This window comes from Lupinus angustifolius, unplaced genomic scaffold (assembly GCF_001865875.1).
Source record: "Lupinus angustifolius cultivar Tanjil unplaced genomic scaffold, LupAngTanjil_v1.0 Scaffold_19_66, whole genome shotgun sequence".
Lineage (NCBI taxonomy): Eukaryota > Viridiplantae > Streptophyta > Magnoliopsida > Fabales > Fabaceae > Lupinus > Lupinus angustifolius.
The window spans coordinates 1-17,537 of NW_017719354.1; the positions used below are offsets into that span (position 1 = coordinate 1).

The 17,537-nt window shown below is 30.3% G+C and overlaps 2 protein-coding genes across 2 annotated transcripts; both read right to left on the reverse strand.

Moving 5' to 3' along the window:
* Positions 1–6,171: 6,171 nt before the first annotated feature.
* Positions 6,172–10,149, reverse strand: LOC109338224. The gene is made up of 6 exons (XM_019575411.1): positions 9,819–10,149; positions 9,088–9,203; positions 7,279–7,405; positions 6,715–6,863; positions 6,555–6,617; positions 6,172–6,473 (listed from the first exon to the last, which is right to left on the reverse strand). The coding sequence occupies exons 1-6, from the start codon at positions 10,122–10,124 to the stop codon at positions 6,446–6,448; spliced, it is 789 nt and encodes a 262-aa protein (XP_019430956.1). The 5' UTR covers positions 10,125–10,149; the 3' UTR covers positions 6,172–6,445.
* Positions 10,150–15,353: 5,204 nt separating this feature from the next.
* LOC109338225 (thaumatin-like protein 1b) lies at positions 15,354–17,327 on the reverse strand. Its single transcript, XM_019575412.1, has 3 exons — positions 16,811–17,327; positions 16,286–16,556; positions 15,354–16,159 (listed from the first exon to the last, which is right to left on the reverse strand). Exons 1-3 carry the CDS (start codon positions 17,286–17,288, stop codon positions 15,982–15,984), a joined length of 927 nt encoding a protein of 308 aa, XP_019430957.1. The 5' UTR covers positions 17,289–17,327; the 3' UTR covers positions 15,354–15,981.
* Positions 17,328–17,537: the final 210 nt, after the last annotated feature.

The following is a 17,537-nucleotide window of genomic DNA, read 5'->3' on the forward strand; positions in this document are numbered from 1 at the left end:
ATATATATATATATATATATATATATATATATATATATATATATATATATATATATATATATATATATATATATATATATATATATATATATATATATATATATATATATATATATATATTCTCTTTCAATTATACAACAATAATTATGTCTTAGTCTCACTAGTTGAGGTCACTTATATGAATAATACAATACATGTATAAAAATACCTATGCGTTTAATGATATACATAATGGATCTCAAACCCAAATAAATAAAATATAAAAGTTTAGTTAACCGATATAAAATTTGAGGAATCTTTATACTACACAATACATTTCACTTATACCATACAAAAAAAAATCAAAGGTTTGGTGTCAATTATGGGTTGCAACAATATGCTTAAAAATGAGATTGCAATTAAATACAAAATAATTTTTGAATCAATTATGTGTTGTCATGTAACGTTATCCCATTTTATGTCATATATGAATTGACATGCAATTAAAATTACGTGAGGGAATGTGAGTTATGACTTTGTTTAACTATCTTGTGGTAGGTAACACATCTTTTATCTTAAAATATGTAACATTTAATGTATCCTTATTTTTTATTGGTTAAAAAATATAAAATTAATATATATTTATATTTTACTTCTCTAATAAATGAAAAATAATTACATGAAATGGTATAAATTGTGGCACACCCTCCCTTTTGCGTGTGGTTATAGTTAAGGTTGATAGCGTATGGAATATAATCGAATTGAGGGAGGCACATCACAAATGGGATCAAGACAACTCTGACTAATGGATCTCAACGTTACAAGGCCCACATGCCTATGGCATCAACTACGTGTGGGTCTACCAAATCGCAATAATAATCTTTTATCTTCTGATTAAAGTTGCGACTTGTATGAATATCTTCTTGATTTAGCGTGAATGAACGTGAGTGAGTGTGTTTGGGAGACAAGCCTTTTGTTTTCAAATAAAAAAAATGCATTGAAAAGGTATCACAACAAAACTTAAAGCATAACTAATTCACACCTAAAGTTCCAATGGATAATTACATACTCACATCAATACCTTAATTATAAAACTTACATATAGTAAAATATTAATGTTTATACTGTGTCATGTGATAAACTGACATAACTAAGTTAGACAGTTACACACGGAAGCATGACAAACTCAATGTGATACATAATATTTTTAGATTAGGCTCTTATTATAGACACAGTTAAGTCCAAACATAACATATGATACTTGTGGAAGAGACATGTATATCTCTTTATCAAAATCACTTGAAAGAAAACATTGTTAACATCAATTTTTCCAAATGTCAGCCTTGAGAAGAAGCAATAGCTAGTAGAGAATACGTTTTTACCAAGTTGTGTTTAGTAGGGGTGACAATTGGATGAGTTTTGATGGATTTGGATTCTAGTGGATAGATAGAAAACTATCATTCAATCCATATAAATTCATTATATCACATTTTTAATTATCCAATTCATCCATATCCAATGGATTTCAATCTATTCATTCTATCCATGTATCCATTTTAATGGATTAGATGGATGAGTATCCAACCCACTTTTTTAATTTGAACAAAACATTTTTAAAAAAATTCTTTTAAAAATTATTATTTAATAAAACATTTTTAAATATCAATTTTTTTTAAAAAACTTAAAAGTGTTTTAAAAAAAATACTTTTAAAATGTGATTTTTTTAAGAAACACTTTTAAAAAAATAATTTTCTTAACAAACACTTTTTTAAAAAGTGCATTTTTGATAAGCACTTTTAAAAAGATATTTTGTGAATTTTTTTTATAAGCACTTTTATTGGCAAAAATCTCTGGTGCAACATAATAGGTATGGATGTAAAAGTTTGGTACAGTTTTTGACACAATTTAGTGACAGAATCAAACACAAGGATATGGTTCGGTTCTACACGATTAACCGTAAATTTTATTTAGAAATCGAACTGGACTGTTCATTAATGGTTCGGTTCAGTTTGGTTCTGCGATTTTTCATCTTATTTAAAGAAAATCCTTTAAGAAATAGTTGAACAAAATTTGCAAAGTATAGAGTCAACTAAATGAATAATAAACACATCAATAATAAAGTATTTAATACTCTTTCTAGTAAAAAACAATAATAATTCAACACACTACAAACTTAAAATTTTAGTCCACAAAATCTTAGACACTGTCCAATAAATTTTAAGAATGACAAACTTAATACCAAAATTTTAGTTCAACAGTAATACCTAATACTCCACATCATTAGTAATCTCCTCAAGTTCTTTCTTTATTTTCTTTTAGTTCCTTAATTTCTTTATTTAATTAATTTCATTTGTGAATAGTGACAAAATGTATACTAGTTTTTAGTTTTTTTTTATCTTCTCAATGGATAATAGAGATAATAGATATTTAGGTTTGTTTACTAATTTATTTTTTCTATTTGTCTCTTATTTTAACATATATGTATTAATAATCTTAAATTCTTAATCATATTTTACTTCCTAATTTTAAAGCTTAAACATCCAAATATAACATAAAATTATTTTTTAATATGCAGTTTGGTTCGGTTCTAACAGTTCCAAAATTTACAAAACCATGAACCGAACCGAACTTAAATGGTTCCAAATAAAAAAATGAACCAAATCGCAGAACTGAACCAAACCGAACCGTATTTTATGGTTCGGTTCCGTTTTACAGTTGAAACCGGAATCGCTTACACCCCTAATAATTGAGACTTCCGTAAGTTGTATGCAACAGTCCATCATCCTGAAATATTTCATTTTGTTATTATATTATCACATTAGTTAATAACCAAAATGATATATTTATACTTTGCATTAAGATGTTGGGGTAAAACACTAAGGCTAAAATCGTTTATACTTCTTTGATAAGCACTTTTAAAATTACAATTGCAATTTTCAAATTTTGTAATGTGTGTGAGATTATGCTTAGAAAGGTGAGAGATGTTTTTTATATTAATATTGAATTAATTGGAAAAAAAATTGTTTTTTTGGATGGATTGGGTATCCATCCAAATGGATATACCCATTGATATTCATTGGATATAATGAATGAATTTGAATTCATCCATTATCAACACTATCTATTAGATTATATCTATTTAAATCCATTAGTTCTAACGGATCGATTTAGATGAATTTAATTTGAATGAATTTTGGATTATGGATAATTTTGCCACCGCTAGTGTTCAGGTCTTTGTGACAACAAAATTTTGCCAATAAAACAAACACTTCACGGTTTAAATCCCCCAAGTTGACACCGTCTGTACATGGTGCATATATGTTGTCCCACACTTAGTGTCATTTCATGTGTCATGACCTTGTAATTGGTCAGAAAGTTACTTAAAAATTAAATTTTAACTTCAATAAATTTTTTCAAACAATCACAAGGTCATGACACATGGAGTGACCCATATGTAGAAGGAGAGCATATCTGTTCTTCAACAACTTTATGTCACTCCATGTGTCAGGAGATGTGATTGATCAAATAAATATTTAATAATTACAACTTTAATTTAATTAATTTTTTCAACCAACCAGAGTTAATAGTACATGAAGTTATACAACAAAAAAATGAGACACTAGATATGATCATACGTAGAAGATAGACATGCGCCTCCTATTGCGATTGATGAGGAATTCCACATACTCTTCGGTCCATTAGTTTTACCATGATTTTTGATTACTCTCCGCATACAACCAACTTCATTAATATCTGTCAATCATTATACTATATAGTATATTAATATTAATGTTAAAAACTAATAAAAATTGTGATAAATACTTTTACTTACACAATTTGTTAAGATAAAATATGTGACTTGATGAAACATAATATTTTAGGCCGTATGAACAAAGATAATAATTGTATGTTTGATCTTCCACAACATTAATTTGTTAAAAAATAATTTTCATAAAAAATAATTTTAAATGAAAATCAGATTGTGTAATTGACACAGTTTAAAAGAAAAATAGTTGATTATATGATCGATATAGAGTTAGAGGTGTCAAAATGGACAGGCTTGGTCGGCTTGGCAAGCCAAAGCCCAAAAATTCATATAGGTTATATATCATTTTAAATACTTTTTTATTAAATCCGAACTTTTTAGCCAGAACAGACCGAACTATATTAAAATCTGGCTTGGGCCGAACTTACTTGGGCAGGTTTGGGCTACTCATTTTATTCATTTTTTTTTTCCTTATTGGGACCTTTAGTTTAGTAATAAACATTAGGTGAAAATTATTTTACGACATAACTTATAATAGAAAATAGATAATAAATATAAAAAGTATGTTATATGTTAGTGGTCATGTAGAACAGAGGAAAAATTACTCAGTGCTAGTTTCATGCTTATATCGACGAAAATTTATTAATGCAGTTTCTTAAATCCTTCTTTACCCTTGTCTATGCAAACTAGGCCTCAGCTAAGCCTCATAGAATCATGTTTTATGTATTTAGTCCAGTCACTTGAAAATCTTCAGTTTACTATGATAAATTTATGTAAAGAATGTGAGCGAAATTAATTTCTATTGTTGGCTTTCAACTCTACTTGAAGCTGTAAGAAAAGCTAATTTCAAAGATACTTTATGAGCCCAAAAAAACTCAATAAACTAATGAATTGGAGTTGATCAGCTGGCTAGATGGATAAGGGTGAACTATCCATAAACATTAATGTTAACCGTCATTTGGAACAGTGTCTTATAAACTTTGAAAAAAAATAAACATCATTATTTATAAATTACAATGATGTTATAATATTATATTATTTATCATATTTTGCAAATATTATTTTAAATACAATAACAAAATACTATATAAAATTAAATGAGAAGAAACATTAAACCATATAGATTTCATTTTTTTCTTCTTAATTTTGTAATTAACTAACTTTTACAAGAAAAACATAATAAAGATAAATAAACTTTACAACAACACTAAATAACAACATAATTGTTTATCACATAGTACTCCACATAACAAAATTTAACGTAACTGTTCATAATGAATGTGTTGATAAATGGTATACAGAAGATCTTCATATATTACGAAGATGTTATACTTTGACATATAGAGTTTGTTCTGAATTTGTCTTTATACTACCATTACTATAAATTAGCATAATATTATTTTTAATAGTGTTCAAATGTCTATACATTAAAGTGAAATCACAAATTATATTATATTAAGGATTGAAAATTCATTAGAAATAAGAGATTTAATAAATGGGTCAAGCTAAAAATCATATACAATTATACATAGAGTTAACATTACGTCTTAACTCAAACACAAGACATTAGATCTAAGTTTGATTTCATTGTGCATAAGAAGTGGGTTAAAAAAACTATACATTAATACCAAATTATATATATATTTAAAATAAATTAAATATATTAAAATTTAAGTAAATATTTTTTAGTAGTATATGGGTTCAGCCTGTCACAACCCACAACCCACAACCCACAACCCACTTAGAGTGATTTTAGACTACAATTTGATATACATAAATTGTATCCAGGGTTTTAGCTCAGCCCATTTAGCCCAAACCCTTCCAGACCCATTTTGACAGCTCTAAATGGAATGTACCAATAAGACCGATTTAAGAGTTTTCCAGTTAACCGACCAATATAGTCTGGTTTTCATAACCGTTCATACAACTTAACAACTCTTAAAGGAAGCACTGCAACTCAGCTTATAAACTAAGGAAAGGTTTTTTGAGAGAATACATCTAGACTCTTTCAACCTGGAGATCATGCCCCTGCTATATGAGAGCAAACCCGTAAATTCTAATTCAGTAACCAATGAGTATTTACAATGAAACGCTTGCTCATTGAACAAATAGCCATGCCATTAGTTTAATGAAATTCTTAAACTAATGCTTTTGAATTACTTTTTGAAGGTGTCTTTTACAAGGGTCCTATTAACCAATGTCCACCAAGAGATATAAATTATTCAATGAAAATCACAGTTTTAAAATAGATTATGTTTAAAATACACAAATTCCCAACACTAACTTTCTATGTTTCCTTAACTAGTGCCGTAAAAACATATACCACAGAATTACCCTTGAAATACAATATGCATCATTCTTGCAATGGATTATTTTTCTTCCATTAAAAACATCATCTATGTGGACCTTAGTGACAATCCTTCACAAGGAAGAAAGAACTTATCTTACTTAAGTTAACAAAATCATGCTCTAGAATTCACTTTCACACCATTTATGTCCTTTCATGGCAACCAACGTTACTAATTGGATGACCAAATTTTATGAAGTCAGTGCAATGAGAATGTAACATAAAGAATACTAAGCAAAAATGACAAAATTCTTTTGCAAGATAAACTCCCTACAATCAATTTTCAATGGTTATGAGGCTCTAAAAGTTTAGAGGCACCAAACATGGATTCACATGTGTCAATCCCAACCTCCTTACTCACCTCTCTTCAATTCTGGATCCCTGAAATCAAATATCAGCATTAAGAACATGCAAAGGCAGTGTAGCACTACTACATGATTACGTATAGAACAAAATCTATACCTCTCGATGTGGTCGAGAATCAAAAGCCTGGGTCCAGGAGGGATCTTTACATCTCTTAGAGCACTGAAACACATCATAGAGAACAAAGGAGTCACACCCCAAGACATGGTAAGCCAAAATATGTGAAGAAAAAAATTGTCACCACATTTGAACTTCTTACCTATCTGTCAGTAGAGGCAGTGTGTTGTCCGTTAACAAGCCTTTCTTAAAGTTCTTCTCGTAACCCTGAAGGCCGAGGTTCTGCAACATGTTTCTTGTTCTAATATAGCGAGTATCTTCAGTCGGCGGTTGAGAAAACTTTTGTCCTATCTGCATGATTAACGAACAGTTAAATACATGCAATGAGTTAGTGGCATGACAATAATAAACCAACAAAAAAAAAACAATATATCCAGGGATATGGATAAGCATGTCTCGCTTGGACACAAACATCACAAGACATGTCCAAATTTTAAACCCTAGTCTTAGAACCCCAAGAAGGATTACACCTAGAATTTTTTACTCTTTATGAGATTACACCTAGAAATTTGGTTATAGAGGACGCCAATCAACAAATGTTCATTGTGTTAATGTTGCCAACATAGAAAGCCCAGTAAACCTAGTTCATATTCCAACCAATCAAATAAGGTAACAAAATAGTTTTTTCCTACTAATTAAAAAGGTACAAAATAGTAAAGGCCTAAAGAAAACTGTTAAGACACATTTATTTTTTCTTCATGCCCACCTGGAAAAGTCCACCTTGAACAAGTGCAAAGAAAAGTCCTGAAGTGAGCGCATTTGTTGCTTGATTTGGTCCACCAGCGCCACTTACCAACGTAAACATCACACCGGAACCAAAAGCTGCCATCATGCTGCAATAGATGATTTAGCAGATTCTAAACATCACAACAGCTATAAGAAACCGCATTGGTTGTATCAAGAACACACCATTTTCAGCTATGTAGGAAAATTAAAGGGTATTGAAGTTTATATGTAACAGTAACCAAAAAAATTAACACAGCCTACATAATTATTGGCAACTTTTCACATATTACAGTCATTTACTTGGCCTTTTCAGGCAACCTGCTCCGTCCTAAATGTTACTGTCCTAATTGAATTCATTTAAGCAGCATGGCAAGTTGACAGCTTTGCAGATTGATGAATCATGTAACTTTGGACATTGAAATCTAAGTTTTTCATTCATTTTACTTTTCCAAACTCCAAAGTCAGAAGCTTTTGGTTTATTGCAAATAAATAACCACACAACAGTAATTTTTATTTAAGAAATTGATAGACCTTGTATGTTGTACTGACTTATCTTTGCTGGTGTTGGCTATATTGTGGAGAGAAAATTACGAATAAAAAATGATTAAAAGATCATGGTTGTACAATTATTTAACAATAAGTTGTGTGGCTATTGGCCAATGAAGGTAAAATATGCTCTCACAGTCTCACACATGCCCATTTAGGTTAACCATCAATTTAAAGTTTAAATTCATTTATACAATGTTCTAAGCACGGACAAAACCGAACTAAAATCATAAAACAATTTGCTAAGCATCTGATTTTAAAGTAGTTGGTAAATCAAACTTATAAATCTCTTGGGTTGTAATAGGCTACAAAACACCTAAATTGATAAAGTATCAGATACAATACGTATCCGATATGTTTGAGATACACATAAAATATATATGCATAAAATTCATAAAACATAATAAACATATAATTGTTGTTATGAAATTCCAAATAGAGAACACATTGCTTAGAAATCACTGAAGACAAAATGAAAAACATATTTTCCTAAGAAATCATTGCTTAGTGCCAACAAATAAGAATAGTATCAATCCGTTTAACTCATGATCAACATTATGCAAATGCATTTCCTCTTCATTCTCTATGCAATTTACATGCTTTTTCTTTTCTCTGTCACTACATTCATTTGGTACATTGAATATTATGTTTCTCTCTTCTACTTAATTGATTGTATGTTATGCTTTTCTCGCTTTGTCTCTCTCTTAAAATGCTATTGTATGGTAGTTTCGGTGTTTAGGACATAACGGAAAAACATTTTAAGAGTATGAGAGAGTGTCTAGAAAGTATCAAATTTATAATTTATTTATTTGTTCAAAAAATATTTTCAATATTCTATGGATACATATTGACGAAGTATCAAAGAATATTAGTATTAGATACAGATACACGAATGATATTGAAGTATCCATGCTTTATAGGTAATAGAAATACTAAATGCAGTCGGTGATGAAGAATTTTCAAATTTGTTGTGGAGGGAATAAACCTCAGGGCTGTTGAAGATTTCAAGGCTTCTTCTCACTTCCCCTTTTCATAAGCACTATAAGGTGATATCAAGATTTGTTTCCACTACCTTATGCAATTTTTCCTTAGCTTACAGAAGTAAAAGAAATATATATCTCTTGATATGAATATCTAGAATAGAAGGACAATTGTACCATTTCACTAAGAACAAAAAAACTCAGTAGTAGCTTATTATGGTAATGAAACCTAATCGAGAAAACAAAGAGGAAAAAACACTCACCTGCTCTGGACATCTTCCTTTCCCCTTAACCTTCTCAAGACACAGGTAATACCAGCATTCACTCCGGTCATAACAGCAAAGTTGCGAGCTTGAACAAGCGGACCCCCAGCAAGAGCCTATAATTCAAAAAATCAAAATCAATTACAGACATATATATTAACAACAAGTCAACAACAATAACAATACTCACAGTACATACCCATATTCATGCTGAGTAAACAATGTGTACCCAAATTGGTCCATGAGAAGTGAAAAACAAAAAAAAATTAACTTTATCCTCAAGAATTTTAAATGCTAGTGAAATTAGTCCTTTGTAGATAAAATCTAGGGACGCATTAGTCTTCACAAGATGATTTTGACCATAAGTTGAAATTCTTAAAAACAAAATTATAACTTCGTTATTTCCAATGGGATTAAAAAGTTTTCTTCTTCTTTTCTCATAAACAAACTTGGGTATTATTCACTAAAATAAAAATAACAGCAAATAACTCTACTCCTACGAACCAGTGAAAAAATGTAGTCATAGTCCATAAGCAATAAACCCAGAAACTTCTAACGAGCTGGTCTAGTGGTCTAAGGCCCAACTCGATCTCTAATACACCAAAAGCAAAGGGTTCTGTTGGGAGGGGCAGTCACTCACCCAAAAGGGCCCCGTAAACTTCCTATTGATACAAAAACCCTAAATTTGAAATTCTGAAAATAGGGCAGGAAATGGAGTGGTGAACGCGAACCTGAGCTTGCTTAAGAGAAGCCATTGCTTGAGGATTAAGAGAAGCACTAGGCGGCGGAGTAGGGAAAACGGAGGAAGCGTCAGGTGAGAGGGTACCCATAAAGGCACCGATAGCAGCGCCTTGGCCGGCGCTGGTGGCGGTGACGACGGCGGCTTCAACGGGAAGAGACTGTTTTGAAAGCCATAGCTTGAAACCGGACTCTAACTGCTTGAAGCGTGTTTGGATTTCGTGTATTGGGTTCTGGAATTGTTGAGGTAAGCCATTTGGTACAACCAACGTAGTTCCTTGTTTCTTCCCTTGCTCCATTTTTTCAACTCTTTTGGTAATGGAAGACGAGTTTAACAATGGATAATAACAGGTTTTATTTTGTCGCTTTTTATACTTTTTATTATTGTTTTATTTATGAGTTTAAAACTTTAATTATAATCTATCATACATTATATTTAGTTAAATGTCAAATAGTATCGCGAGAAAAAAAATATTACCTAATAATGTATGAATTTTATACATTATTAGAATATCATTTATTATTTATATTTAATTATTATTGACTTTTCAAAAACTCACCTATTAATTAAGTTGGTTAAACTTTCAAGAACAAATTAAATATTAGTTGTAAGTATATTAATTAATAATTAATTAAGTTAAAATACAGCAAGTTCAATTAGGAATCTGTCCTCATATCATATTGTATTAGTCAAGATTAATTTACCAATAAACAAATTTCACATTTCTTAAATTCATTGAGTGTTCAAACCTAGAGCTCATAGTTATTTGAGACTTAGTCTTGAACATTTTACTAACAAAACATTAGTTTAATGTTGTAAGGTTTTATTAGATCTATGTGAACAATATTTGTTAGAAGGGGTAAACATAAAATCCGAAAGAGATTAATTTTATACAAAAAAAAATGAGAAATATCATTTATAATATAAAAAAAATAGTCCTCAACAATTTTAATAGTTAGTTATACATTCTACAGAATAATATTTATAAATTTATTATAAAAAATATAAATTCAAAATAAGAAAATAAAACTCGCCTGCCGGTTCTACCTATCAAAGAAGCAGGTATTTCATTCATTTCTCAATGGGCGGTGCCCAATTTTCTATGTTCGAATCAAGTATACATACCTAATCAAGTATACATATCTAATAACATGAATATCACATGGCATCCACCAAGGTGTATTGAATTGGTAGGAATGAATAAAATATTCTCACCATGGATACTCACTAAATACCTATAATGAGTACTCATAAAAATAGTTTATGAGTGACAATATATATTATAATACTAGTCTCGTAGATACCTGCATATTTATAAATTTATTTTTAATTAAATAATTTATATATTACATTTTTATTATTATTTTATAATTATATATTATCTATTCTTGAATTATTTTATAATGAATTTGAGTGATTGAAATGTATAATAAATTTAATATGTACACAAATTTTATTATTCATGTAATAATTATTTTATATGTATTGATTATTATAAATATATATTGAAACTTAAAAACTCATCGGATAATCACAAATACCTATTACTCATGTGAGTACCTATAAATAGTACATGTATGAATACAGGAAAACATTACTTGTATGTGTTCTACACCGTTATCATCCATATGAATGGGGAGCATATCTACTCTTCCTTATAGTGTGTCATTTTATTTACCACGACATATGATTAGTTGAAAAAATATATTTAAGTTAAAAGTTTAATAATTAAATATTATCCATTTCAATTACATGTAGTAGTGCACTCTTTTAGGATAGAAGATGTTTCTCACTGAACCGTAGCAAAATTTAGAAACATTGCATTCAGAGATAAAAGTGTTCAAAAAATATTAGTAGCCAATATAATATTGATTAAGAAAATGGATGTTTGAAACTAATATAAACATTTCTTTAATTACATTCACTTTTTTGGTTATCAATTACATTCACTTTTATTTACATACAAATTTGAAAATTATTATAGCTACCATTGAATAAAAGTAAACTCAATAGATAAAAGTGGATCTAATAAATTTATTTTATTATATTGTGTAAAAGATGTTAGTATTTTGTTAATTCTTACTATAAGTAGAAAGTTAGTTTTTAGTAACTAGATTCTATAAATAGTATACTCTCTCTTTATAATTCTCAACTCCTCTAAGCATCTAATACAAGATTTCTATTCATTGATTCATTCTCTTCTTTTGTTAATCATCTCATTTTCTCTTCCTGCATAATCAACTTATCTTTCATTTCTCCAACAAAAGATTCGGGTAATCTTCAAATAATAACTATTTTGAAGTAGGGGTAGGGGTGAGCAAGACCCGACATCATCCCTAGACCAGTCTCAACCCAATGGCTTAAGGACGAGTCTGACCCGTCCAAATAAATAAAAAATGATAGACCTGATTAAAAGAGACAGACCCATTGACAAAAAAGATGGGTTCAGGTCTATGTTCGGGTCACTCGCCCGTCCCTATATTAAGAATAGTTGAATAAATACTTATCAATACCCATTATGTTAAGCCCACATAACTCAAATACATATAAGCCTATGAATCTTGATTGAGAGAAAAACAATTAATTTTTAGTTTTTATGTACTTTGTTTAAACTCGAATTTAAGTTTCATTTTTCAGTTAATAGTTAGTTATTGTATTCATTTTTGTGTGAAATTTTGAGTATGACATATTGTTGTCATTTCAGTTCTCATGTGTTTTTATCATTTACAAGAACACTTCAGCTTATGTTGACACCTGACAGTTTAAATTGTTCTGATATTTTCAATGTCTTCTATAATTTTTAGTCACGTGAATGTGATAGTTTTTAGTTTGAATGATACAATTTATAATTTATAGTTTATATACTGATGTATGTGGGATGCAGATTTTAATTGAGTTTATATACAAATTGTGATAATTTTGATTGCGCATGCTTAAAGATTTGAGAAAAAATGTTTACGTCTGTCATTTTGTCATTTTCCAACTCAGACCCATCCCTATCTTGACCTATCTTATTTTGGACTCGTTCCTCACGCGTCTCATTCTAATTAGGGATGAGTTCATGTTCAAAAATTGACCCGATCAATATTTAGAACTAGTGATAGACAACACTTATTGAAGAAAATATTGTTAAATGTGTTATCTTTAACATCGCTTATCGAAGAAGCGTTGTTAAAGGTAATACTTCATATATTTAACAACACTTCTTCAATAAGCGATGTTAAATGTGTTATCTTTAACAACGATGGTTGAAGAAAACACTCTTAAATGTGTTATCTTTAACATTGCTTATTGAAACAAGCGTTCTTAAATGTCATATTTCATATATTTAACAACACTTCTTCAATAAGCGCTGTTAAATGTGATGTTTATAACAACGCTTATTGAAGCAAACACTGTTAAAGATGTCATACTTTTAACGCTTGTTTTAGTGAGCAGAATCTTTTCAAATTAAAAAATAAAACCTTATACAATAATACATATCACTCAATTTATTATTTCACCCACCCTTTTTCTTCTTCTTCTTCTATATAACTTACTTTTTTTTTTCTTTTTTTTTTAGTTTATCTCTTGAAGCAAGTTATCGATTTTTGGTTTTTCTCTTCAAGTATGAGATAAATCGTTATATTATTTTAGCTCAATTATTTCTATTTTCACTAGTATTGTGATCTTTATTTGTTGTAAAGTTATGAAGCTATGGTGAAGTTATCGATTTTTTGTTTTTCTTTTCAAGGTAAATCATTATATTAGTTTAGCTCATTTATTTTTCTATTTACTAATAGTGTGATCTTTATGCAGCTAATGTTCTAGGTTTTTGGCTATGGTGAACATTGGAGGAGAAAGAATGAACAATTTTTGTAAGATCTCATTACTCATGTGTTATTTTATAATATTGGAATGTATTAAAATTGAATGTAGTTGAAGTCGTTGGTAATTTAACAAATCTATTATAAATGTGGTGAATTGGATATGCTTGTCATGTGTTTGATAGAATGTCTAGAAGATATATTATCTTATTTAGAAAGTGACGGTTAACAATATTTGCTTCAGTGAACACTGTTAATGTCTACTTTCTACAGCGCTGCAAAAAGCGTGGTTGAATATAACTCTATGTACTATCGCGCTCACATAGAAAACGCCACAAAAAACGTTGTTAAATGACAATTTTAAACATTGTTATTTTGATATTATGACATAATGAAACTTTACCCAACCCAACCCAACCCAACCCGGTGCTCACCTCTATTTTGAAGTATCCTTATTAAAAATTGATAGTTTCACACCCTTTCTGGGTGCGGGAAGGTGTACTTCTGCATCTGCAGCAAAACTAAGACACTAAATAAACTGTAGCTTAGAGTACGGATGAGAATGAGGTGGGTGTCGGGTGTTTACTGCTTCCCATCTGCGTTTATATGTGGATATCCGGCTGCTTTTCAAGTTTTAATTATAACTTCGAAGTTATAAAAAATTATAATAATATACAAATTGAATTAAACAAATAAACTTATGAACATGTAATAGTGTAATATTAGTTGGTCAAGTGGTCAGTATAAGGGTGAAAACAATATATGATATTTGTCACGGACCTGCTACTTACCTGTTAGAGATCAGGTCATACCTTTTTTAATAAATAGGTTAGTTTCATGCTTTTCTATTTTAGACAAGCTTTTTAAAAAACCTATTAACCTTATGAAATGGACCTCTATAATTCTATTAATTATTTTATGTGATATATAAATAAAATAAATACAAAATATATAGATCTTATGAGTAATTTGGCCTAGGGGATTTGGGATATTAGATTTGATAATTAAGGTTAATCTATTAATCTACTTGAACGTCTATTGATATATTTAAAAGACATAGATTATAACCTACTTTGCTTTTAGATAGACAAACATAGAAGGTTAGACTTCTAAACAAACTAAGCTTAGACATAAAAAAACTTAAACAAACATATTACATTTCGGCTGCAATATTTAAAACATGTTAGACATATCTAAGCCTTCGTTTTACCTAACCTATTCCATCCCTAGTCGTTACAAGTAAATATATTCTTCATTAACAGAGAAACAAATATAATAAAAAACAAATGAAATGATAATATGGTAAGACATTTTTATCATTTTATATATAAAAGAATAATACTTTTGTCATTAAAAATACATGTGAAATCAAGTACTTGTTTCTCCATTTATTATGAATATCCTTCTTCATTCATTACACCCTAAGTTATTTACTTGTATGGGTAATAATGAGTATAGTGTAGTTATTTTTGTCATCCATAATTCCAAGAGAATAGAGACCAAAGAGACGAGTCCTAGAAGAATTCTATAATTTAAAATTAGAGTCACTGGATTTATATCGGTCAAGACAAATATGATATAGAATTATGGAATAGATGCCATTGGAGTTCTTATATATCCCAAAATAAAAGAAAATTTAAAGTACAAAGAACTGCTGCAAGCTTATCGTCCATTGGAGAAGTCATGTTCCTTAGTTTCATCACTTTCATCTAGCTCCATATCTCTATGTCTGTTACTGTTTTTTCCCAGTAAATATAATTCGTTATCTCTGAATTTGACTGGCCTCCTTTAGCGGGGTATTATTCTCTGGAAGGAAAGCTTTGTTCGTCACATTTATGAAGAACATGAAGTATATAGAACAAGTGAAAGAATGACTGATAATTCTTATGTTCTTGGTCAAATTGCAAACTCATCACTAGTTGTTTTCTTCACAAAGAACAAGTTATCTTGATAGGATAGAAGCTGAAATTATGACCTAATGTAGTCTAGTGTGTAGATTTCCTAGTGAGCGAGATATTTCATGTGGTAAAGATTGTTAAGACTTGCTTACTATTAGAATAAGTTTCACTATTGCCTAATAATGAAAAGGATGAAGGAGAATGTTGAGATTGTTGGGATGCATTGTATTAGGGTAGGTAATATCCGGTATGTAACTATTCTCTAATAATAATATATTGGGTCTTTGAATGCTTCCAGCAAAAACTACTCATAATTTCTTATTTTCTTCATTTATTTGTTTCTGGATTCTTTAAGTGCTATATTTTATGCTGATCATTTCCATCTCATTAAGTTGGCCATTTTTCTTCCCTGCTTTCCACAGCACTTGTGGGATTATCTTCTAGCATTGTTTTATATCAATGGCCAAGGCTTCTCTACAAAAACTGAGAAACCAAGAGTAACAACCAAGAGCATGATTGGCACTGGAAGTGGTAAGAGAACAATATTTGATGAGGAAGGAACCATGTGACCCTTTGGATGGGGTCGTCTCATTGGTGGAGGTGGAGATGCTGGATTTGGTTTTTGATTCCTGTGTTGTAATGTAAAATATGAGTTTTCAATCAGATAATCCTTTGAAAGCAAGCATATGTCAAAAAAAAAAGCAACTAGACTCCCACTTATTAATGTGTGGAATGATAAATGTAAGTAATCTTACTCATTGTTCCTGGGACAGAAAACGATGACATATTCCGAAGCCTTACAAGTGAAAGTGCTGGTGCCATCATCAAAAGCATAGCTATAAGCTCTTGGACAAGCTCTTTTAAAAATGGTCGAATAATAGGAAGGCTGGCATGTGTTTGGGTTGGCAAATTCTCCACTGCAGCAGTACTTATCCAACTTGAATGCCTCACAAGCACTCCTACACCCAACTACACCACCAACTTGGTATCCATTGCCACCTAACACTTGAAGTTCTCTAGGGCAACCTATACCATTGCAATTTTTAGGTAATCAAATCATTTTTCAGAACAAAGATACATTATCTCAAATCATATCTCTATTCAATAATAATAAAACAAAAACAAGAATAATAATAATCAAAGTTTAAATTTTTTAATTCACATTACATGTTTTCATTGGCACTGAACATGATTGATTTGAGATAGGATTTAAGACAACTAGTCTCTCTTACAATTTTCGATGTTATTTAAATATTTTTGTAAAAGTTCATAACTCTTACCTAGGTTAATATCAGTCATACAACCTGTGGCATTACATGCACCACCATATACACCTTTCGGTAGAGCAAGTATTGGCAAATTGTAGCCATCTACCATGCTAACATCATAAAAGTCTTGTCCATTGCCTGCACCAAGTGTTATCTCAAACAATGAGGTAGGAGCAGCTGCACCATTTCCATCACACTCCAACTTTCCCCCACAATCACCTGTTTCGCAGTTTCCAACTCCCATTGTGTCAAATTTGCAACCAGTTCTTCCCCATATCCGTCCTGACCACCCTGGAACAGTTGTAAGTTTAACACTTTGGCCTGAGTCCAACCGAAATCCGGTTGTCGAAAGCCGAGGGCTCGTTGAACCAGCAAGTGTACCAGGCCATATGGTATATGCACAGTTGTTGGTTATGGTGAATGTGTAGGAGAAAGAGCAAGAGAATAATGTAAATAGAATAAGCAAACTAGGGAACTTCCATGATGCCATTGTTAGAATTTATAAGGATGAGTCTAAGGGGGATTAGAAAGAAATGATGAACCAGGAAGGGAATGGCCAATGCCCCACAACCACAATGTAATTTATAAGGATTCTGCATTACAAAACCAAACTTTTACGTTGCTTTCATGAAACTATATGCCACAACACTAGCTTTATGGGTTTAGTATTTCTTTTATTGTGGATGTAGGTGGCCTTGTATAGAAGTGATTCTTTACTTTTAATGTTGCATGGGGTAAA

Coding starts and splice junctions, on each gene's coding strand:
- LOC109338224 (XM_019575411.1), bottom strand. CDS start 10,124: ATGGAGCAAGGGAAGAAACAAGGAACTACGTTGGTTGTACCAAATGGC. Junction 9,204..9,818: donor CTTCTCTTAAGCAAGCTCAG/GTTCGCGTTCAC, acceptor TTTGAATTATAG/GCTCTTGCTGGGGGTCCGCT. Junction 6,474..6,554: donor ATTCTCGACCACATCGAGAG/GTATAGATTTTG, acceptor ATTTGATTTCAG/GGATCCAGAATTGAAGAGAG.
- LOC109338225 (XM_019575412.1), bottom strand. CDS start 17,288: ATGGCATCATGGAAGTTCCCTAGTTTGCTTATTCTATTTACATTATTC. Junction 16,557..16,810: donor TATGACTGATATTAACCTAG/GTAAGAGTTATG, acceptor GCAATGGTATAG/GTTGCCCTAGAGAACTTCAA. Junction 16,160..16,285: donor TTCTGTCCCAGGAACAATGA/GTAAGATTACTT, acceptor ATTACAACACAG/GAATCAAAAACCAAATCCAG.